General features: G+C 36.1%; 2 protein-coding genes and 1 non-coding gene across 4 annotated transcripts; all 3 read right to left on the bottom strand.

The window, feature by feature from the left end:
• Positions 1–1678: 1678 nt before the first annotated feature.
• Positions 1679–15701, bottom strand: LOC135597327 (uncharacterized). Of its 2 annotated transcripts, XM_065090123.1 has the most exons (11): positions 15414–15701; positions 15097–15331; positions 14834–14981; positions 14412–14516; positions 10596–10753; positions 10188–10350; positions 8096–8232; positions 6806–7493; positions 4447–4559; positions 3380–3635; positions 1679–2124 (listed from the first exon to the last, which is right to left on the bottom strand). In XM_065090123.1, exons 1-11 carry the CDS (start codon positions 15619–15621, stop codon positions 1822–1824), a joined length of 2514 nt encoding a protein of 837 aa, XP_064946195.1. In that variant the 5' UTR covers positions 15622–15701; the 3' UTR covers positions 1679–1821. The 2 variants fall into 2 exon arrangements, with proteins under 2 accessions (XP_064946195.1, XP_064946196.1); XM_065090124.1 differs by lacking the exon at positions 15414–15701 and having other exon boundaries at positions 14834–14992; positions 15097–15235.
• Positions 15702–16637: 936 nt separating this feature from the next.
• On the bottom strand, positions 16638–20290 carry LOC135597328 (BTB/POZ domain-containing protein At1g21780-like). Its single transcript, XM_065090125.1, has 4 exons — positions 19974–20290; positions 19748–19893; positions 17677–17792; positions 16638–17511 (listed from the first exon to the last, which is right to left on the bottom strand). Exons 1-4 carry the CDS (start codon positions 20105–20107, stop codon positions 16909–16911), a joined length of 999 nt encoding a protein of 332 aa, XP_064946197.1. The 5' UTR covers positions 20108–20290; the 3' UTR covers positions 16638–16908.
• Positions 20291–20377: 87 nt separating this feature from the next.
• TRNAQ-UUG (transfer RNA glutamine (anticodon UUG)) lies at positions 20378–20449 on the bottom strand. The gene has a single exon. It is a non-coding gene; the product is annotated as a tRNA-Gln (tRNA).
• Positions 20450–23790: the final 3341 nt, after the last annotated feature.

A 23790-nucleotide genomic window follows, 5' to 3' on the forward strand; every position in this document is an offset into this window, starting at 1 on the left:
TTATACCCTTGCTTAAACTGCATCTCGCCTAATCAAGTGATTTACGAATCAGCATTTAGACGTAAATCAGTTTCTTCGTACGAACGTCGTATTTCAGTTTGCGCTTATATTCTGGTTTACATCATAACTGCAAACTGCCTTCATAGATTGACTTTAACATCATCTTGCTTGATCTTAAGTTAAAGTAATCTTAGAATCGGCTTTCACACAGAAATCATTTTTATCATTCGAATGCAGTTTCGTTTTAATCGCAGAAAGTTTTCTGCTGCACTAATTCACCCCCCCTCTTAGTGCTCTTGAACCTAACAATTTCATCTGATTTGTAACTAAATATTATGTTCAAAATTCTCTAGCGTGCGATACAAATGATTCTTAATCCAAAGGGCATGACTTTCTTGTTCGTGATGAATGATGTGTTCTCTTGGTCTTTAAAAATCATTCGAGTAATGTGTTTTCTTAGTCTTTAAAAATCATTCAAGTAATTATATTTCAAGAAGGTATTCATGAGATTGAACTATTTAGCCTGATATGGAATCGGTTAGCTAGCCTATTCGAGACAATGGGTAACTATCCTTCAAATAGATACTATTTAAATCAATATCAGTAACACACATTCTCAATTTGTTATTAGGTTTTTTAACCATTATAATGTTTGACACATCTATAATGATTTTTCTACCTTTTTCTTTGATAGTCTATAACCAATCTAATACAAATCTTTGTGGTCTCTAACGTTAGGACTTCAACCTGATATAGAGATGATGTTTTCCACTATCGGGTCAATTCCCGACATATCTTTTGGTAACCAAGATATTGACATTAATCCTTAGGAATTTGATGAGTTTGACCCTTTTGCTCTATCCAAGGGTTGCACTAATTTTGTTGATAGTAGAATCAGGTCAAGATTGGGTAAGAGGAACTTTTTTTTTAAGTAGCTCATTTGCCTCTAGATTTAAAGGGTGAAGTTTCGATTCATTATGGGATCAAACTATTAGACTGACATTGTTGCTTTCAAACGGAGAGAGAGAGACCGACCTATGTCAAGTAGCATCAAGAGTCTTCTTAGGATGTTTTTTATTTTCCTATTCCTATTTTAGTTGGGAATTCTATTAACATGTGATAGATAGGTCGAGAGACTATGACCCAGAGTTAATTCTGTGGACCAGAGCCAAACATCAAGTATTATCTCCTATCGATGCAGGTGTCAATGTGAATTCTAAAACGGAGTCAAATCTATTCGTTCTCCTACAAGAAAACTTAAGGTAGTAAATCTCAATAATGTATAAAATGAAAATTTTTGATTCAACACATTGTGTTGATGCACTGAAAGTTTATGATTAAAAAGAATATCTTGAATAAAAAAATTCGAAAAATCTAAACTTGTGCTGATCAAGGAGACAATGTGAAGAAACCGAGGAAGAAATAGATGTCATTCAAAGTTCTAAATCTCAACCTGATATCAGTTTCTGCAACTCATCAATATACTGACTTATACCATCTGATATCATTGAATAAACTATGTAAAAAAGTTAAAAATAAATGACATTTCGTACCAATATTGAATTATATGTTTCAATACCGAATTTAAACTTGAATTATACCCACTGCATGAGGATGTTGCACGTTAATATCCCATGGAAATAGAACCAACTTATCCTCATTCTACTGGGAAGGGACAAAAAAAAATATGATTCTATACATCTTTAAAAATTGAAGAGTTGCATGCATTTACAGAATAAAGTTTGCACATCCTTAATGAATGCCTGTTAATTATAATATACACACAAGGGTATTTCATTTTACATTTCATGTATCTGTATGCTATGACTTCGCTGCACTCCCATTTCCTAATATTCTCCCAGACTTTATGCGATCTGGATCGGTTGTGTTGACTCCTTCCGTGACGGTTTCAGGGCTCTCGTATGGTAATACTACCACAGGGGCAGCATGGATGCCTGCCCACCGTTCCCTTAGAAAGCTCACAAATTTCATCACCATTTCCCTTCGGAATTGTAGCTCACGAGTGAAAAGATCAAAGATAATGAAAGCAAGAATATACTTGAAAGGAATCACAAGGAGACTGATTGCGGAACCAAGTAGCACGACGGCAACTTCAAATGTTACCTGCAAGAAACCCAAATAGATCCATTAATGTCAAAATTTAGTTTTTGTAGCAATCACTAAGCAGATATGTGTTAGAAATATATTAAGAATCTTATCAATTTTAAGGTTCAAAAATGGAAAATTTGCTTAAGGTAACATGCAATTAGTTCATTCAGCTGGGCGTGAAAGGTGGAGTTTTCTACACATTAGAAACAAATCAAATTTGCTGATCAAATGCTTGAGAAGTATCAAGAAATCTACTCCATTTTAGGTTTCAAAGATGAAATTTTGTTCAAGGTATTATGCAGATGGTAGCTAGTTCAGTTGTATTTAAGATGCATAGGAGTATTCTAAAGACTCGAATCACATATAAGATGCTGAAATCCATCAGCAGTATCTGTTATGAAACATAGATTTCTGATCATCCACAGGGCAGTCCATCTAGTGCTGTAACCTATAAGTTGGATATACTCATGGGATGTCACTCAGGCAAATTTATCTACCATTTCCTGTTGCCTTCTTTTATTGGACCATTAAGATTTCTTCCTGACATTGGTACACTTGTTGGTGTTCATCTCTGTTGTGGTACTCGATTGGTGGTATGAGATGAGCTTGCTCTGAAACTTCATGTTGATTTTGAAATATTTAATGTCTTGCCAGAAAGAAAAAGCAGGATTTACATGCTTTAAGAGTGAAATAGCTGGAAAATATAAACTAGGGCAAAATGAATGCACATAATGAAAAAATGCGGTGGTGCTAAGTATTAAAGCATAAAATTTAGTCAACATTGTCTGCAGCAATTACTTGATTACATACTCAGCAAAGTGCACTTGAAAGGGTTTTTGAGGTGAAAAATTGGTTCCCTCAAATAACTTATGGAGCAAGGAACAAACAAACATTTTAAACTGCATTAGAAATTCTATCATGTGTTTGATGACCTAGTGTTAGCATATGGATTAACAATGAAGAAATTTAAATTTAAGAATACAAATATGATGTGTCCTAAAAGAAAATACCAAAATTGATACCAAACACATCATATATACAACTGCATTTTTCTTAATTGACTATGCTCTTCATTGATATGTTATATGAGTGGCAGTTAAATAGGAAGTTTTCAATGGTAGATAATACACAAATTACTGAACTAGCTTGAATTTTGTAGTACCAGAACCCAATTTAGAATTAAATCGATAAACATGTCTAGTGCAAGAAGAATACTGTAGAGCTTCTTCAAATCACATTAGGAAAAATAATGAAAGCTGCCTTAGCATACCTCAGGTTGAACTGATAGCATAATAGTTCTAATCTTCAAGAGAATAACATTTATGTTCTGAAGATAATTCTCCACGTATGCCATGGCCTCTTTAAGAGCAATAATCTTCTGGATTGTGTTTGAGGGTGGTTGATCACGTATTACAACTCTACCAAAAAACCTCCCCAAACGACCTTGTTCTTTGAGACCCTTCAGTAATAGCATGGTGGTAGCCATAACTATTAGTGTTGCTGGGAGTACATATGAGAGTAGATTTCTGAAAGGAAGGACAACAGAAGTGGTCATTAGAGTAGTTTTTTGAAAGGAAGGGCAACAGACATGGCCAAGCAATCAGACATTGTAAACTTCTTCCCAAACATATTAGTGAATCATATAACAGGAAATAATTCAAAATATACCTTGAATTGTGCCAGTAAATGTTGATATAATTTTTAAAAAGAAACAAGTTGAAACATTTCTTAGAGTGGAATTACTTACAATCTTTATTAACATTAATTAATCAATGGCAACAAAAAAAAGCCAAAGAAAAAGAAACAAACAAACTGCATTCTTCTCAACATATTGTGTATGCTACAGTGCACAAATCATGTGATTAAAACACGACAGGAGGGCAAGCTTTGGCATCAGATAAGGTCGCTATTTTACGATATGAATGCTAATGTTCAATTCATAGAAGTAGCTTCCCTGCCTGAGAGGTAAGCTTGGACATGTTCAACTTCCCTAGATCTGGCATTGATCGGATCCTGCACTAGACCACCATTTAGGGAAGGACAGAAATATCAGAGTGCAAAAAGATCAAGATGCTGACAAAAGCATTCACAAAGAAAAAAGTAATAGAAATTGAAAGCATATAGATGATTTGCCCAAACTTTTTGCTGTAGGAATTTACAGGTAAACTATACTAAAGACAATTAAAATGCCTATGCATAGGAAGGCATGTTCAGAGACAGCCTGGGCTTGCACTCAAGCAGAACTTGTTTTTTTGGTGATCCTATCAGTAAACATTCAGCAGCAAAAACAACATATATTTCCAAGCATTCAGAATAAATGAAACTGACAACGCTTACGTGAAAATGATGGTATAGGCAAAAACAAGGAAAGATATAGTCACACGTGGCTTCTCCCAACGCCTAAGTTTGTCAAATTTCTGGGCAACGACTACCAAAGGAAGCATTAGCTCCTGAGGATCCAGAAAAATGGAACAAGTTATTCAACTAAAAGAAGCATACAACATAGGAAATAAGTGACATATTTTAACTTCAACAAAGTTGTTGTAGTCAGCTTAACAATTTATTTCCCATGTTATTGGAGTATGATGATAACAGAGAATGGAAGAGAAAACACAACTGAATGACAATTGACAGAAGCAACAAATAAACCATAAGAGGAAACATCAGGTATGTAATACTTTATCAACATGGTTAACCTCAAGTAGGCATTGGTGAGAAAAATGGTGGGTGCAGATACATGGAAGTGATGCTCTGCAAGAAAATGTCATGGAAGTGGGTGTATCAATTGGTCACTGAGGTTCTGGACAACTTCTCACAGTAGTGCCCTAGGATCATAAGTAGAAGTTTCTGAAAAATTGAAATGTATGAGAGTTACACAATATGGTTAACCTCAAGTATGTAATACTTTATCAACATGGTTATCAACATGGTTAACCTCAAGTAGGCATTGGTGAGAAAAATGGTGGGTGCAGATACATGGAAGTGATACTCTGCAAGAAAATGTCATGGAAGTGGGTGTATCAATTGGTCACTGAGGTTCTGGACAACTTTATCAACATAGTTATCAACGGGAAACATCAGGTATGTAATCCTTTATCAACATGGTTAACCTCAAGTAGGCATTGGTGAGAAAAATGGTGGGTGCAGATACATGGAAGTGATACTCTGCAAGAAAATGTCATGGAAGTGGGTGTATCAATTGGTCACTGAGGTTCTGGACAACTTCTCACAGTAGTGCCCTAGGATCATAAGTAGAAGTTTCTGAAAAATTGAAATGTATGAGAGTTACACAATATGCATCTTTAATGAACTGGCAAAACTGGCTAGATTTTAATATACTCCAAAGTCAATAATACCCTTGTTCTTTAAATCAAATTAAATTAAATTAGCAGTATTTAAATAATATCACCATTAACGAGTACAATTTCAGCACTAAGTAAAAAGGAGAGGAGGCTACAAAGAAGAGGGAGGTGGTGGCAAAGAAGAAGAGGTAGGTAGGAGGAGGTGCTGGATGATGAGAGGAGGTAGTGGCAGTGATGGAGGAAGATGAGGAGGCAGCGATAAAGGATGAATAGGAGAGGAGTGCCACCAATAGGTCAAGGACGGCGAGCAGCATACGAGATGCAAGTCCACATGCATAGGGTTAAAAAGAATAGAAAAAGGGCTTACCACCTGGTCCAGGCCTGGACCACCTAGAATTAGGATGGTTTGTATGTCGGTTTAGGTCTGGACCAGTAAATACTGGCCAGCATGTACCAGTCCAGATGAAATTGCATTCACTGATCACCATTAGTTAACAAATTGAGTAATCAGCCTGAACGGTCTCCCATGGATGTCTTGTTCTCATGCACAAGAGGAGGAGAAGAGTAGAAATAAGAAAAAAAAAAAAAGAGGAGGAAAGGAGAAAGGGAAGGGAAAAAAAGAAGAAGAGGGGTAGGGGTGGTGGTTTGGGGGGGCGGTGGAGGGGGAGGAGAGAGACAGATAAGGAAGGAGAAGAAAAAGAGCATGGAGTATAGGAAGGAAGAAGGGAAAAGAGATGAGGAGAAAAGAAGAAGAAAGGAGAAAAATTTAAAAATTAAAAAATTAAAAATAGTTTTTATAGATATATTTAATAAGCAAGTGGTCTGACCAAGTAACCCAGTGGTCCAACCAGTAACAGAGTGACCCAAAGCTTGGTTGTCACGACAATTCTAAAAATTATGTTTATTACTAACAGGACATAATACTAACTAGCCAAGTTATGTAATCTCAACTAGCTTACATGGTTCATCTACCAATGTTAACTGTGATTAGACTAAAGAACTTTGGAGAAAATAAAAGAAACTACAAGATTGTAAAATAAATTGAAAAAGCAAAACAAATGTGAATGATATGTAATGTATGCTACTTTAATATGCAGTATTTACTTGGGCATCAATCAAGATTTGGAGATAATACTTGTTAGATACGAGCTACTAGATGAAATTAAGTATTTTAAAATACATTACTACAGAATCTCTTAATGTATTTGGTACATCTTCAGGATAAGATGAAATTCTGATCGTCACATAAATTATACATGCTCACTTAAGTTTCTCCATGCCCGTAATTTTGCAACATAGCATATAGTGCATGATAAAAGTTTAGCCAGCACAGTATGCAGCAAGTGGTCTATCAATAACACCACTAAGGAGTTTGTGGAGTGAGAAACTAATACCTTGAAAAGATCAATATTGCTTGGGATTCCTTTAATCATAGCAGCATCAATTGTTGCTTGAGTCTTCTCCACTATTCGGCTCTTCTCTTTGCATGTCAATGCTGCCCTTTCTACGAGACTCAAATCAGCTACAACTAGGTTTTTAGCCAATACAATCCCATGTTTAACCAAAGAATTCTTCCAGAAGGTGACTGATGAGCTAGATGACCAACTTGGAGATTTCATCCACTTCCGCAAGTACACACTACCATCTATGTCAATCAAGTGAACATTGCTACCAGAAAGGTCTTCAACAGATTTCATCCGCTGAACTGGTAGATTATTTGTATGCTTAAATTTTGTTACAAGTGGCCCACCCCAAAAACTTACAGCTAAAGTTTGGAAAACAACATCACCATAAGGTATATTCCGTAAATATGAGAATTGAACCAGTTTAGCTGGATCCTCTGACAATTTCCTAATGAACTGAAGGCATTGTAGCCTTGCAATATTGTTTGCTGCACTTCTAATAGCTCTTCTCTTTCCTTTATGAGCACCATATACATCATGGATTGATGGATCATCATCATCTGGTCCATATTCACGTAGAAACTCATATAACGAAATAATCTCACGTATAAAAGCATGCCAAACATCTCGTCTCATTTCACCACCAAAATCAACAAATTCCAGGATCCAAGTTTCAGAGCTGATCAATAACAGGGAGTGTCAGATCCACAAAAATATCTGGTACTTGTACAATAATGCAATTACTGTATATTACAGGATCCATTTAAAAAATAAGAACAAATTGGAATATCATAAATTACAAGCTCTCAAATGAATCTTGAATAAATGTGATACGCAACAGCTCCCAAAGGGTGGGAAATATCCACATGGACCACCCCCTAACCTTCTCATTTCTAATGAGGAAAAGAATTACTATAAACAAGGAAAACTATAGCACAACCTCTAAGGAATCAAGCCAATGATTCACTGTAGAAACAAAGATTTAGCTATATGATAATTGAGAATTGTGAAAATCATATTATTGATTATGTTCATTCATATTCATTATCATCCACACCAGAACCAGACTTCAATGCAAAACTAACACAAATATCTATACTACATTCCTCAACTTACAGGATCTTGCATATTCATGCAGTATAAGTCTCTGCACCATTTTCAACTCATAAAGTGCGGTCTTATGCTTATGATTACCTTAATGTATGATCCATATACAGTTGCATATGAGATGCTTGGTGGATAAAGAATTAAAGATGCATAAGCATAGAAAAGCATACTCACTTCAAACCGGAAGAAACAGATACAGCAGAATCAAAAAGTTTGGATGCAAATGGTCCAACTTTTGTTTTCTCAATCCGTGAACCATGACATGTGAGATCCAGTCTCACTGACTTTTTAGTACCTGTCAGTCCAATGGCCTGCCAATATCAATGCAATGGGGAAAACAGTTGGGCTAATATCTTTATAGGAAATTAACTGGATGAAATGACAAGTGAGAAAATAACATTATGTATGCTAACGTTAAGGTTGTTAAATTCAAGATATCTGAGCTATTAGATGTTTGATGAATAAAAAGACTACTGGGGTACACAAGGCTTGCACAATCAAAAGAGTTGAAATAAGAAACTGCACCTCAATTGTAGTTTATACATAAAAGTTTATCTTAACTTGTAAGGAAAACTTGGTTACTACATGCAGCCTAATGTCACCCATGTAAGCATTGAGGAGTCTGGCATATAAGATAAATGCTTCAGCAATTCTTGATCTAAATCGTGTATTGGAAATTGGAACCACCTACAATCCTTAATCAGCAAGAGTTCCAAATTTCCAACAAAGCCCCCTTCTCGATATGAAGCATACATATTGAGTAGACATGCTTCATCCTGCTTATCCTTGCAGCTGTCAAGGACCAGCTACCCACTGAGCAGTTAACCACTTGAGAACCGTCAGGGAGGAGGCCAATGGCAGGTAAAAGCTCTTCTATTTCTATCTTTCTTTACTTTCTTATTTTTACTGGAGATGCACCTTTGATGGTATTTTATATTTCTATGTTTTTGTTCAAAATCGATAGAAATGCTAGATATAACCACAGAGCGCTTCTTAGCCTTTTGTTGGTGTTGGATCATTTTTTTGTTTAATTGTCCTGCCCAGACCATGTGTCTGCACAATAGTAACAATAAATAGTGGTAACCGTATATGATGATTCTTACTCCATGTTACTTATCTAAGCAGAAATCAAAGGCATAATCATCATTAGGAGTATTGGTTTATTTATCCAAATTGTGCTAATGAATTTCATAGTTATGATCTTTTCTAATAATGATTAGCAGTAAGTTCATCGATGGCAACAGAAACACTGGATTATGAACACTTGGACAATTTTTCATAATTACCGAAGTTATTTAAAAGAAGCACTCTGAACCATAGCCAAGCATATTACAACATCAATATAATAGTGATATAACAGGAAAATAGCTCATTAATCACAGTAAATTAAGAATAAGTCATTAGACAGAAATGGATGAGATAACGTAACAGCAATTACCATTGGAAAAGAAGATAGAGAACAATATTTAGAAAAATTGATCCATTAGTAAGGATCAACATGGAGAGAAAGCAGAAAATCAACAGATATTACGATCACAAACAGATTTAAATATTGGCATACTCAGTATAATTAAGTCAGAAAACTAAATGTTCCTATAAGATCTAGCATAAAGTTTGCTGTGGATTAAAGCAGAGCCTTTTGGTCAAACTTCACATTCGCAACAGAGCTTCACCTTCTGATCATGCTTGTCATGTATATGATGCATGCTATCTTCTATATGTAGGCAAATAATGCTGTTCCCCATTATCCAAAAAATAAATCATGTATTTAGTTAATGGTGATATTAAAGGAATACATAGAGTTCCATAATGTTATGACTTGCCCTTAGGGTATGAGATGAGGCATCAAAACTTAGTGATTTTTATTTAAGAAGGAAACTATAGACTTTTTTTTTTATCTTTTTGTGTTTTATCCCTGTGAGAATTCACCTTTCTAGTTCACAAAGTTGATGTCATGCCACACCAAATTACAGTAATATATTATCAAATGGACATATGCTACAAGCTTAAGTTATTTCCTTCTCCTTAGTTGTATGTTTAATTACCTGTATATAAATCATAACACACATACTTAAGAGTTGAATCTTTTCACAAGCTTTTATTATGGTAATAAAATCCAAAGATACAGCAGCATGATGCAATTTCACACAAGCTTTCCAATGAAGAAAAAAAAAACAGGATCAGCACAGGAAAACCTTCAGGCAGGAGAGGCAGAGAAAGAATGTATTGAATTGATGAATTCATCAAGACATAATAGCTGTTTTACCTCAAAATATAACGCTTTATTTGTCAAAGTCAAATTTCCAGGCCATGCAATGTTATTCTCCCATTTTAAGACAGGCCGCTTCCTGCTTGAACCTATGCATAGAAGTTGCTCATATGGCAACACGAAATCTCCATTTTCATATGATTGTCTTCCCTGATGTACCCTATACCAAAAACAAGTTGTGAGCAAGTTTTCAAACAAGAAAGAATTGCAAATGTATGAACCCCAATTTCAGATCAAGTGAAACATGAAGATAAAAGGATATAAGTTTCAACCAGCAATGAGAACAATTAATTGTCTACTTCATAAACATTCATTGCAAAGAATAATAAACATCTAAAGAAAACAAGGGACAAAGCATGTAGTCGTAAACAAATGTAAAGCACAAATAACTGGGGCCAAACTTACTTCAGAAGTTCGGCAAGGTATGTAGTCCACAAGCTCAAAGAAATCCCTTGTTCATCTCCAGCCAGAGCCTTAAAGAGAGAATGTGCTGTTGATACATCAGACACACCTGCAACAGCTGGAGCTATTCGAACAAAAGCATCTTCTCCAACTAATTGGCCCTATTTAAAAATTACCAATCTTTAGAGAGAAGATTGATTCTTGACTTGAAAATATTTCAGCTGAACAAATTTTCATGTCTAAATTTACAGTAGACCAAGTTAAAATTTCAACTTGCTAAACATCCAGTATAAAATTGTCTCCAAAATTTCCTCATATATAATCCAGTAGCCCCAATGGTCATGCATGAATTATCCACAGATCTGTCTTTTGCAAGTTTCCTATCATAAATAAATTTTAGCATGAACAATATATAAGACTAATTATATTAGCATGACTAATAATATATTGTTTCTTATCATCCCATAGCTGGATTTCTAGCCAATTCATTGTGTTGGCAATCTGCTGGAAGGGAGGGGTAACATGGACAAGGATGGACCAGAATAGAAAGTGCCACTGTCAACGGCTTACACATGTACGCATCATACACATGTATGCATCATGGGAGAAGACGACAAGGATGGGAAAACTTATTGTATGCCGATGAATCATTGAACTTGTCATTTCTGCAGACACTATTGTTGTTGCTGCCTCTGGATGTGATGGCTTTGGGGAAGAAAAGATAGAGGAAGAGGAAGAAAGAGAGGGAACAAAAAAGGAGAGGACAGAGAAGCAAGGCTGCTGGTAAGTAATCCATGGCTTGCCCAAGCACCTTGCAAAACCTCTGAGTGAGGCATTTCGATGAAGCATCGTCGAGACATCAAGTGCCTTGGACGAGTGCCCCAGTGAAGATAAGTCAGGGTTCGTGCCTGGTTTGATTGAGCCAGTAAGTTGGTTCAATAGAACCAACTAATGTGCCCTAACTCAAAACTTGTCCCCCCCCTCCCCCTCTCCACCCACCCCCAAGCGCACGCGCACGATGCAGTTTGTCTTCGAAGTGAAACCCTACATCCGCCACCGTCACCTTTGTTCGTAGCTCCATCCGACACCGCTGCCTTAGTCTGTAGTTTCATTTGCCACTGCCACCTTCATCTGTTGCCGCCTCATTTGTCCGCAGCTTCCTCCGCTGCCCTCTCCTTCCCCACCTTCTTTTATAGTCACTGGTTAGACCTCTTCTCAGTTCTCTTTTTAGAACTATTTAGCATCATATTGATCCACTCTTTAGAACTATTTAGCATTGGTTAGAAATCTTTTAGCATAGGTTTCCATCAATTAAACTTGTTTAGCATATTTATGTTTAGCCACATATATCACATTAATATAAATACATTGCATAGATAATTTAGTACTTTGTATAATTTCAATTTGATGTAGCATTTTTATCTTATGATCATATTTATCAATTGTAATATATATTTTTAAAATTTTAATATTTTGGAGTGTCTCGCTTCGCTTGAGCAGGTGCCTAGGCACACACCTAGCGCTTTTATAAACATTGCAATCCTGTGACATACGCAAAGAGAGGGATTTCTTATCCAGGGTTCTAGAGAATAAAAAAACAACAAATTTGTACACAATTTTCTAAATAAACTTATTGCAAAAGTATCATAAAAATGCTGATAATCTAGTTGATATTCCAGCATACACACAAACTTTTAGCAAAACTCAGCTCAAGCTATATCCCAGCATACACTGAATGACAAGCATGAAAATAGAAATTTTTTCCACAAGATAATTCAGAAAGAAAGATCAGTTGAGAACAATGTATTAAATAAGAATGTGTTGAATAAGTATTTTATTATAAATGAACGATGCATTAAATAAGTATTTTACTACGTTTATAATTAACTCTACCATATCTAACCTTTCATCTTTCTTTACAAGTTTCTGCTCTTTGTTTTGGCCAATCCCAATCCTATGAATTAAATGTAAGAAAATTGTAAAAACTCAAATCTAATTACTAGTTAAAAAATTTGCATGATTTCCTTGAGTGTGATACCATCCTGAAGACCTAAAGGAAAAGGTTACAAAATATACATGCATCCTTTTCTATCAAATTTCATTTCGGCCGCAAAATTGAAAATGAATTGTATTGAAGGACATACAAAGGAATATACAGTTTGTGAACTGAAGCGAGGAATCCGGCCTTTGTTAAGAAGGATGGATCATTCAGCCCTTTATTGTATAAGCAAACATCAGACCAAACATTTGAATTAATAAATTAAAAGCAATATAGAGTACATTAAAAAAGGACTTCTCTGTTGCCTTGGTCATTTTTAAATATGGCTTGCTACATCATGAATAGGGTTCTAATAAGACCGTCCCTATCAAAAACTCCCTATGAATTATGGAATAACAAAAAACTAAATGTTTCCTATTTTAAAGTTTTCGGTTGTAAATGCTTTATTTTGAATGAAAGGGATGCCTTAGGAAAATTTGATGCTAAATCCGATGAAGGCATCTTTCTTGGTTACTCTTCCGTTTCTAAGGCTTTTCGGGTTTTTAACAAAAGAACCTTAGTAATAAAAGAATCTATTCATGTAGTTTTTAATGAAATTTCTGATTTAAAGAAAAATGATTTTGATGATGATCTTGGTTTTGATAATTTGAATTTAAATGAACCCCCTCCTCAAAATAGCAACTTGGATGCACCTTCTTCCGAAATTTCCTTACCCAAGGAATGGAAGTATATAGATGCTCATCCAAAGGAGCTAATTATAGGAGATATATCAAAAGGGGTTCAAACCCGTTCTTCTTTCAAGAATTTTTGTGCTAACACCGCCTTCCTTTCTCAAATCGAACCTAAATGCATTAACGAGGCCTTAAAAGATTATTTTTGGGTTATTGCAATGCAAGAGGAATTGAATCAATTTGAGAGGAATAAAGTATGGAAGCTTGTTCCTAGATCTAGTGACCATTTAGTCATTGGTACTAAATGGGTCTTTAGAAACAAGCAAGATGAAAATGGTATTGTGGTTAGAAACAAGGCTAGATTAGTGGTCAAAGATTTCAACCAAGAAGAAGGTATCGACTACGAAGAAACCTTCGCTCCTGTGGCAAGATTAGAAGCCATTAGGATGCTCCTTGCCTATGCTAGTAGTAATAATTTTAAACTATTTCAAATGGATGTCGAAAGTGCCTTCTTGAATGGTTTTATTTCCGAAGAAGTATATGTCGAACAACCTCCCGGATTTGAAAATTCTCTTCTTCCTAATCATGTATTCAAATTGACTAAGGCTCTCTATGGCTTGAAACAAGCTCCTAGAGCTTGGTATGAAAGGCTTAGTTCCTTTCTTATTTTAAATAATTTTACCAAAGGCAAGGATGATACTACATTGTTTATCAGACGGCAAAACTACTTCATTCATCTTATGAACAGCAGACCTTATAGTAAGTAATTCTTGTTTTGATTTTTCAAATGGACTTGTTTAAGGCCAAAATTAGTATTCATGAAAGTGTTAGGCTAATCAAATGTGAAAACATACAGGATTCAGGAAGAATTTAGTTAGATAATTTTAAGTTAAAGAAGCAATACAACAATGTTGACCATTAGAAATTTAGGTGATATAACAAAGAAGCAAAGTAATAATATATGATGATCCTCCATTTCCACAGGTAGGACTTTCTTACGGTTAAATAATAAAAGAGTTGTTTCTTGCTACTAAGGAAGCAGGTTTTGAGCAAGTCTACTGGTGCTCAGATGCTGCAATTACCCAGCATTTTGCATGTCAGAAAGATTTAAAGAAATGATTTAAACATGCAGTAGTTGACAAAACAAACCTGAAAAGAAGAAGTATCCTGCAAAAATTGTGATCCGCCATCCCTGGTATATGGCTGCTCCCAAGCGAGCATAGTCACAAAAATAAGCCTCTGAAATGCATGCTCCTGCAGTTCACCAATCAAGATTTGAAAAGTAACTAACATGAATAATAGACACAAAGTTGGATAACAGCTAAAAAACTGTTGCCAGAAACATTAGAGAACTCCTGAAATGGTGATTAATGTCAACCAATGCCTTCAAAAAGAAGCTGGTTCTGTTTCGGTAGGAAAATGACCATTTATAAATATTAGCCAGTTCAGTCTGGGCATTAGACTAATAAGCTACTATAAACTATTAAAGGGAACGGTAAAGCTTAAGAAAAGAAGTCGATTTTAATTCACCCAATCATTCCAAGGAGGGAGAGGACTATATACCCACAGACCTTTAAGCTAGGGTGGATATCAGAGCTGTCTCTCGAGAGGTACCTAAAGCAGCAATACTCCACCAGGCTCCTAGCATCAGTCCGAATGGTCTCCGGGGCGAGCGCTTCAAATATCTTCTGCATCTTCCGCCCCGTCAGACCGTTCATCCTGTACCAAACCTTGCACAAATCAGAGCATAATTCAGCGATGAGACCTAAAAACCACCACCACCAGGACACCACATCAACATCTTGAAAGATCAAGCTGAAGGCTTCCGGCTCACCTAGCGAATTGTTCGATGGAGACGACGGCGGCGAACGAAAGAAAGCCGTTCGTCGTCCTCCGATCCACTGTCATCTCAGAGGCCACGAAGACCTCCTCCTCGACGGCCATGTTCTCCAGCTCCCGCGCGGTGGCAGGCTTCCGCCCCTGCCCGGGCTTCACGATGGGCGTCGCTACCTCGGTGAGCAGCGTCCGCGCTTTGAGAAGCCACGATCGGAGCCTATCCTGCACCGCATCTATCAAGAAGCAAACCGAAAGAACAGATCAGCAAACCCGAAACGAAGCGTCGACTTTAGGGTTCCGAAGAGGACCACGTACTTGGATCGAGATCGGTGAGCTTCCACCGGTCGCCGCCACCGGAACGGAGGACAATCACAAGCGGGCGGCGGCGGCGGCGGCGGCGGCGAGAGTGGAGGAGGTTCAACGAGCAGCCATCGGAGGGGAGCAGGAGCCGAGGAACGGGGCGGAGCGGAGGAGAGCGAGAGGGCAGCGGCGGCGGCGGAAGGACGGAGAACTGGCGGAGCATGCTTCGGCGATGCTGGGGTTGGTTGCGAAGCCGCTGAACACAATTTACGATAAGGAGAGATCGGAGTCGACGGAGACCGATCCCGTGCTCGAGGAATTAATATTTATTTTTTATGTTTAATTATTTAAAGATTAAATTGATACAGTTTACACGTGCTTAAAATAGGGAAATAAAAAATATGTATGTCTTTTTTTTTGTTTTAGACCTTAAATAGGACTTTAAATATATAACTTGCGGTATTAGAGACTAATGGTTTATAACTTTCTTCAAATTATTTTTTTTTTCTTTTTTTTTTTGTAAATGAGACAGTCAGGATAATATGATTTCACTAATAAAATCATTAATATCATATATTATATCTTTACAAATTCATAAATTTATTAATGAGATCGTTTGTTAACTCACGAGTAGAGCTCATTTATAGTTGATATATCTATGAAACGAATCATCTAATTATTTTATAATTTATAAATATACTTATAAATTATGATATATGTGGTTTTTAATAATTAAATTGCTGTAAAATTAAAATAATTTTTTAACTATGGTTTAAACTTATGTTTATTTCTTTTTGATTGCCGAATGATCTTCAAGGTATTGTATGAAATATGTAGCAAAGATGTATAAGACAAGAGTTTTGATATATTTTTGGATATAATGAATGTTACACAGAATAGAGCAGAGTAGGAAAAGAGAAAGTTTTATATTTTTGACAGTTTCTCAAGATAATTCTGAATGATTCCAGAATAATTTCATAAAAGAATATCACTCCCAGGAGATTTTCCCTGAGTTCATCATTTGCTTAAACCAGGTTCCCAACATTCAATATGGAATGTGGGGTTTTAACTCCTACTAGCAAGGCATATGTACTCAAACCATACAGCATATGATAACACATGCTGTCCTCATTCCACATGATTGATTTCCATTTGCATTAACCCACAACCAAGAGAAATCCCTCCAGTTATAATGATCACATTTTACCAATTAACATTCTGTAATTAACAATGCCATGCTTAGCGAACAATAATAACAATATTCTCACAAAGAACCAGAATTCATTACAACGAAAAGGACAATTAACACATACAAAGCACCACAACCCAGTTACATGGTAACCACCATCGCAAACCATGCAAGGAAAAGCATATATGAATTTACAAAACCACCTATTGGACAATAAAAAAACATACTTTAAATGACTTTAGAAAAAACCTCTACCATAGCAAGGCGATATCAGAGTCCTGGAAAATTCCAAAGAGTTGACGATCTCACCACGACATGTTATTAAGGCTTCCAAACTGTCAGGACTTCTTGGAACACCTCCAAAAGCAGCTCTCTATCAGCATGGCGAAAGAAGTTATTCATTTCATCCCTCACATCATATATCTTACCAAAATCAAACAAGTACATCAAACACCCTTTTTTTAGTTCGTTGAGTTGATACAGCCATGCTTCATGGAGCCTTTCAAGGACATTGCTGGAATTGATGTCCGCCAGAAGACTTTCCTCACAGCAGTCCTTGAGGTCAGCAATATCATACTTGTTCGCTGCACCAAGCAATGCAAGGCGATGCTTCCAGAAGTCTTCCTGTTTAATTGTCCCATATATGTAACCAAGAAGAGCTGAGCATGAATCTAGTGACATGTCCTCTATCTTGATTGTGGAGGACTCCTTTTCCTTGAGATCGTGCAGGAACATGCTTTCGAAAACGGGAGAGCTTGAAGCAAGCACAGCCTTGTGGGCCTTCAGCACACCATCAGATGTTTTGATAGTAACATCTGCATGAATACCATCTTCAAGCATACGAGAGAGGCATCGCAAAGTGCTTTTGCTTGAAAGAGACTGCAACATCCCTTCATTAGGCCATATTGAACAAGCTTCACCACCCTGTAATTGGAAATAAATCTACTGTTTAAGAAAAAAATTTTAGTTCAATTCTCAAAAAGTTTTCATGTAAGTGTCCTTTTGTTCTCCAAAAATATAAAAGAAAATATATAATCACAGCTGATAAAGGTTCAAAAACCCACAAAATCTGCAACTCAGAACACTTACATCCAGGGGATGTATCTTCAAGTCCAGAAACTCTACATCAATTGTAAAACGCCCAAGAAAGTTAGAATCAATGGCCCAAGCAAAATCTTCACTGCTCCGGATCAGCTTCTCATTAACTACATTCAAGTTAATCAGTCAGTGGATGTTGAAAGATGCAAAACCAGGAAAACAACCCTAATTTTGTTACATGTACAAAGCAGAAGATTTTACAAAAGAAAATTATAACTAAAAATGTAACATAAACTAACCTGAAAAACAGGTCCAGACCATGGTTCTTCCTCATGTACAGGGTCTACCCCTAGTATATTCCATTCAGCAAATGTTTCAGACACTTAGTCTGCTTGATTTTTTTTTTGTGGCAAACGATTAATTGGCATAGTTATTTATATCAAATGGTTCAACCATGTATCTAGCAAAAGCCTGTCTGGATCACATGCAAAATTCAATTACAGGCCGCTTGACCTTCTTTCTAAAGTTTTGCAGAGGTGGCAAACAAATCCAAGGTGGAAATGGCAACTTCATAACAGCGAAGATCATAAAGTTAGCTTCCTCCTCTCTCTCTCCATTTATTTTGTCACACTTTAATGCCTATGTCTGCACAATGGTGGGGAATAATGTACAAACATACTGGCCATTCACAGGCCAGCAGAAGGTGTGTCATTGGAATGACAACCCTCAGTCCAAACATAAGGTACATGAGATAAATCGCCTGATCAAGGGATTAGAACAAGCAGGGTGGAAATGGATTCTAGACGTAGTGACCATGAAATTTAATTTGACAAAACAATTTGATATTGGTAAGAACGGATCCTACAGATTGTTTGTGTATGAGTACTACTTTGTAACGTATAGCAAAAGCTGTGTCCTAATTTCTCTTTCCATATGATCCATCAATACATTTATTTCCCATTTCTAATTATGAATCATGTCATTTGTACATTAATATGTGGAAGGACTTTAAGGTCCTTAGTCTCTTTACATGAGGGCCTGGCCAGAATTATTGGCTTTTGCCAACATAGTGAATATAGATATTTGAATATAATAGATATTATGATTCGCATTTAGCCTCACAATGAAAGCACAGCCCAGAACCTCATTACTGCAAGTTTTGAATGATTACCTGTAGGATTTTGTGTGTTGTATCAGTATTCAAAATCCTTTTATGTACTCGATGAAGTAAACTCAGATCCCACAACTCCAAGAGGAACACAATTTTAAAAAAAAGGATAAAGAGGTGAGCCAGGAATAGACAGAGGAAAGGGAGAAGCAAAGAAAGAAAGCAACAGAGGCAAGCTTCTTTATCTATTCCTTCTGTCTGTAATTTTCTTTAACATGGTTGCCTGAAGTGGAAATCTGTCACAGAAATGATTCTCTTACAGCCAGCTCAAGGTTGCTTGTAGAGAAGGCTTGTAGAGCAGGCCCTGAGAGCTGACTGGAGAAACTTTTCCTAAAAGTTAAAGACTGTTGTATATCCCCTTGTTTTATCCAAGAACCACAAGAACCCCCAAAAATCAGATGAAAGCTTCACCTACCTGGGTTCAGATACCCTTGTTCGCTAAAACGAGAGTGTCCAATCTTTCCATTAAACTCCATCCAGGCTAATCAATCTTGCTCTCGCCTTTTTCCCATGTCCCTCAACAAAAAAAAAATCACATGTTTGTTCCAAGAAGCCGTTAAGTTGAGATGAAAGCGTCATCTATTTGGATTCAGATCTGGAGATCAGTCTGAAGTGTTCATGGGCTTAAGGTCAACCTTCTTTGCTAAGATAAGAATGTCCAATCCTTGGAACAAAGTCCAACCAAGCTAATTAATCTCGCACTCGCCTCTTTTCCATGTCCTCAACCTAAAAACTCACATCTTTAATGGCGTGACCTCACCTTTTCCGCGCCGAAATTTTAATTTGCACAACCAAAGGCAAAGGAATCAACCAATTTACACCTAGATTAAGAATTTACCTGCATCAGTCCTAAAAATTCCACCTTTAACAAGTAATTACGCCTAGTCCAAGAAATCCAACGATCTAAGACCAAAAGACAAGGCAATTAAAGATCCTCGAGAGAGGTGGGAATACCAGGGGAGATACAGGGGCGGCGACCAGGCGCAGGGCTGGAGACACGGAGCACGAATTTGGCGACGGGTGGCTGCTCCTTGGAGACGCGGGATGGCTCCGGGAATAACCGGATGTGCACGTACCGATTCTTCTCGACGGATAAGTACCTGAATCCCCAACATGAATGCAAGAAAGAGAGGATGTTGAATCGAGAAAGCAGAGGAGAGGGGTCGAGGGAGAAGCGAACCAGTTCCAGATGCCGATCTTGAAAGCGTCGGAGCGGCGATAGGTGCAGGGCCCGAAGCTCTCGATCTTCCACTGCGCCAACCTTGAGATGGTTTCCACCTTGGAGTCGCTCGCGCTCCTCTCTCCGCCGCTCATCTCCACTGCTTTGCCTGCCCAGCGTCGGCTGGTCGGTGACGCGTCAACTCTTAGCGCAACACAACACAATTTGGAGTGGTAGTCATAATATGTCTCCCAAAGCAATTGCTGCTATATGAAGGAACGGATCATATCACCTTCCATCTTTTATAGATGAAATGTTTCCGTGATCAAATTGGAAATATGTGTACTAAGCATTAGGCATATGTATCTTATAATACATTAATTGCTGCTACAAAGAAAAGGATCATGAAATTAGCTTAGAAAAAAAGGTCCCACCGGGATTCGAACCCAGGTCGCCAGATTCAAAGTCTGGAGTGCTAACCACTACACCATGGAACCCAATTATGTCTTTCATTTTACAAAATTATATATATAATTAATATTAAAAGAAAAGGTTACAACGAAGGCAGATTAAACCCAACAAAAAATATTCGAGTACAATTCCGACGAAATATGGATATTTTAAGGAAATTCAACCCACGATTATTCCTAAACGAATATTAAAAATCATACTAAATTAAAGTTATGTTCAAAAAAAATATTAGGAAGAAAAGACCTCTTTTATCGAGAATCTCATAAATCAATAATTACATGACATATCATATGTAAAAGTTGATTTTATCTTTTTTTCTGAAGAAAATTAAATTTTTAATATTATAATAGATTTTGATTATATGATACGGAGAAGGGTTAAGAGTCAACCAAGATGCACTTTCTAATGTCTTAGGTTAAGTGCCAAAGAAACAAAAAAAAAAAAAAAAGTCGGAGACCCTTTAGGAGCAGTATTAGATTTCTTTTGATGTTTATGTTTATATACACCGAAAGGATTGGATCAATGTGTTTAGTCAAATAATACTTATTGTCAAAAATATATGAGGATCTTTTTATAGTACAACAAATAATCATCAGATTGAGATCGTGATAAACACCAGGAATGATGATACATGTTATCCAGCCAATAATAAGATGGTAAAATTATGTGTCAAATTTAGAGATATAGGATAATGATTTACTAAATCAACTTTCCAATCAGTAACAGGTCAGCCTCATAAACTTGAATCATCTGAGTAGACTATAAGCGGAGATGACGTATCACTATACGAGGATGACATGTCAACGAAAGCTTACTTGTCATATCTCCCTTTAACAAAAGCTTAAAGGGATTTTTTTTCATTTTTTTTGCGCTAGAAGAATTATCTTGTGAAATTAGAAAGTGGGCAATTGCTTATCTTATAAAATACATATCAAATAAGCAAGATTGAATAATCTCATTCTGTGATACTATTTAATTAAGTAAGATATATTATAGATATGATTAGATTCTTATTATGGTTATTGGCCAATAGAAAAGAAGTCCATGTTAAAATAGGATTCCTTAGGAGATAACCTTGATGGGAGGAACTCTCCTAATAATTTATCCTAAAGCCTTTGCTCTAACCTATAAATAGACACAACCTCTAGGGGCTAAGTGTACATCTGAGTAGCATCCATTTCAATCTTAGCATAAAATTTTTTTTGCATTACAGATAGCATGATTATAGATTTTATGCTAACTATTGGTTTTAGAGCAAAGTTCTTGAGATCAAATATATTAGATCTATTATTTTTGTTTACGATGCCTGAATGATTCGTCGGATATTATTGATCTATTTTTTCTATATGATTTGCTCTATCACTAGCAATATATCGATGAATTTACTGTTTATTATTATCGATGTTATTGAGACGATCATCTCTGTTGATCGTTGTCGACGAAGGGTCGTGTACCACCCCTTGTGAGCGATAGCGGCACCATGGGCATCCCGCACTGCTTGTGAACACAGTGCTTGTGGAAGGGTGGTGGCTGTAGATGGCGGTAGCCGCTGCCCCCGGTGGACAAAGGGTGACGACAGCGGTTGCACGCGGGCAGGTACCGCTGTAGTGATCGCGCACTAGCAATAGCCGCGGCCAGTCGTGCGCACTATCCACAAGTAGGAAAGGCCGCAACGGCCACGCGTAAGCAGCAGTAGTGCTGCATGCAGCGGCGCAGGCTGGAACCACCACAGCAACCGCGTGCAAGCAGCGACAGCGCCGCACATAGTGGCACAGGCTGGAACCGCCGTAGTAGCAGCACCGCACGCGCAAGCGACGACGGCAAGGTTGATTAGGGTTTTGGCATAATTATGATTTTGACCTCGAGGCTAGGGTTTTACAAAATTATAGTTCTGCCATTTGTAAATTTTGTAATTCCAGTTTATGTTCTGTCAACATATTTATTGTTTTACCCTTAGGTCTAATTTTTGCCAAATTATAGTTCTGTCCTTTATAAATCGTATATTTTTTATTTATATCCTATCAAATATTTACAGTTTTATCATTATGAAATTGAGAAATTTGATTTATATTCTCAATTATAAAAATTGATAAATGTGATTTACTATAATTATGATTAAATTTAATCATGATTATATTTTTTATTATTTTATTGGATTTAATTTTGATTAAAAAATATAAATTATGATTTATTTTATAATTTTCTCATATAAATTATTGATTATATATGTGGTAAATAAAATCCAATTATTGTTCTTGGATATTGATTTAGTTATTCATATTTATACATTTGAAATTGTGAAATAATGTTTACCTTTGACGTAAAGGCATAAAGGCATGATTTATATATTATCATGATTATCATATGAGTTTTCTTTTGCTAATTAATATTTAATAATTATTATGATTATTATTTTATTATTGAACTATTTAGTATTAATGTTTAATAATTATTATGGTTATTATTCTATTATTGAACTGCTTAGCATTAATGTTCAATAATTATTATGGTTATTATTCTATTATTGGACTATAATCTTCTTAAGTTTTATCTAACTTGTAATTACCAAAATGGCCTGAGATGATAGACTTATGAGATGTGAATTATAATAAAGGTCTTATCATTTATATAATATTTTAGATTATATTTTATATTTTTGTAATGGTCCTATAGCCACCAAAGTGACATGAACCAATAATTTATAAAATACATTATGAAATTAGTCCTAAATGATATTAAATAAAATAATATTCATAATGACAACATGAATTAGGATAAAGAAATTTAGTGAATATTATTTATAATTTATCATCTTAAGTTTTATCTGATCGGTAACTACTAAAGTAGCCTGGGATGATAGGTTTGTGGGATATGAATTACAATAAAGTTCTTGTCCATGGAATATTTTAGATTGTATTTTATCTTTTTATATTGGTCCTGTAGCCACCAAAGTGACCTGGATCAATAATCTATAAAATACATTATGAAATTGATCCTAAATGACATTAAATAAAATAATATTTACAATGGCATATATAATTAGGAAATTTAGATAATCCTAAAGGAGAATCTATTTCAAATAATTATGTGATAGGGTAGGATGATACCGTTTTTAGATATCCTTGTAGTTTAGGGTTATATACCCAAAGGTAGCAATATTATTCCACAAGGATGGTATCAGTCCTCCATAAGTGATCTTGAGTAAACACTAGATATGTCAATATTTCACCCAAAGGTAAAATATAGATGATATCAATAGTTCATTATATTTTGGAAACTCAAAACATTAATATTATATTATTATAGTAATACTTCCTTTATTATATTTTTGTAAATGTCCCTATATTTTCTGAAATAAATGGCTTAA

This window comes from Musa acuminata, chromosome BXJ1-11 (genome assembly GCF_036884655.1).
Source record: "Musa acuminata AAA Group cultivar baxijiao chromosome BXJ1-11, Cavendish_Baxijiao_AAA, whole genome shotgun sequence".
Classification (NCBI taxonomy): domain Eukaryota; kingdom Viridiplantae; phylum Streptophyta; class Magnoliopsida; order Zingiberales; family Musaceae; genus Musa; species Musa acuminata.

What these genes read in the sequence shown, in the direction of transcription:
- LOC135597327 (XM_065090123.1), bottom strand. Translation starts at nt 15,621, where the DNA reads ATGCTCCGCCAGTTCTCCGTCCTTCCGCCGCCGCCGCTGCCCTCTCGC. An exon ending in ATAAAGCGTTATATTTTGAG is followed by an intron (nt 8,233 to 10,187) that starts GTAAAACAGCTA and finishes TGATATTGGCAG; the next exon opens with GCCATTGGACTGACAGGTAC. An exon ending in TGCTATCAGTTCAACCTGAG is followed by an intron (nt 2,125 to 3,379) that starts GTATGCTAAGGC and finishes GGTTTCTTGCAG; the next exon opens with GTAACATTTGAAGTTGCCGT.
- LOC135597328 (XM_065090125.1), bottom strand. Translation starts at nt 20,107, where the DNA reads ATGAGCGGCGGAGAGAGGAGCGCGAGCGACTCCAAGGTGGAAACCATC. An exon ending in AAGATCGGCATCTGGAACTG is followed by an intron (nt 19,894 to 19,973) that starts GTTCGCTTCTCC and finishes TTGGGGATTCAG; the next exon opens with GTACTTATCCGTCGAGAAGA. An exon ending in CCGCCCCTGTATCTCCCCTG is followed by an intron (nt 17,793 to 19,747) that starts GTATTCCCACCT and finishes ACTTGAATGTAG; the next exon opens with TTAATGAGAAGCTGATCCGG.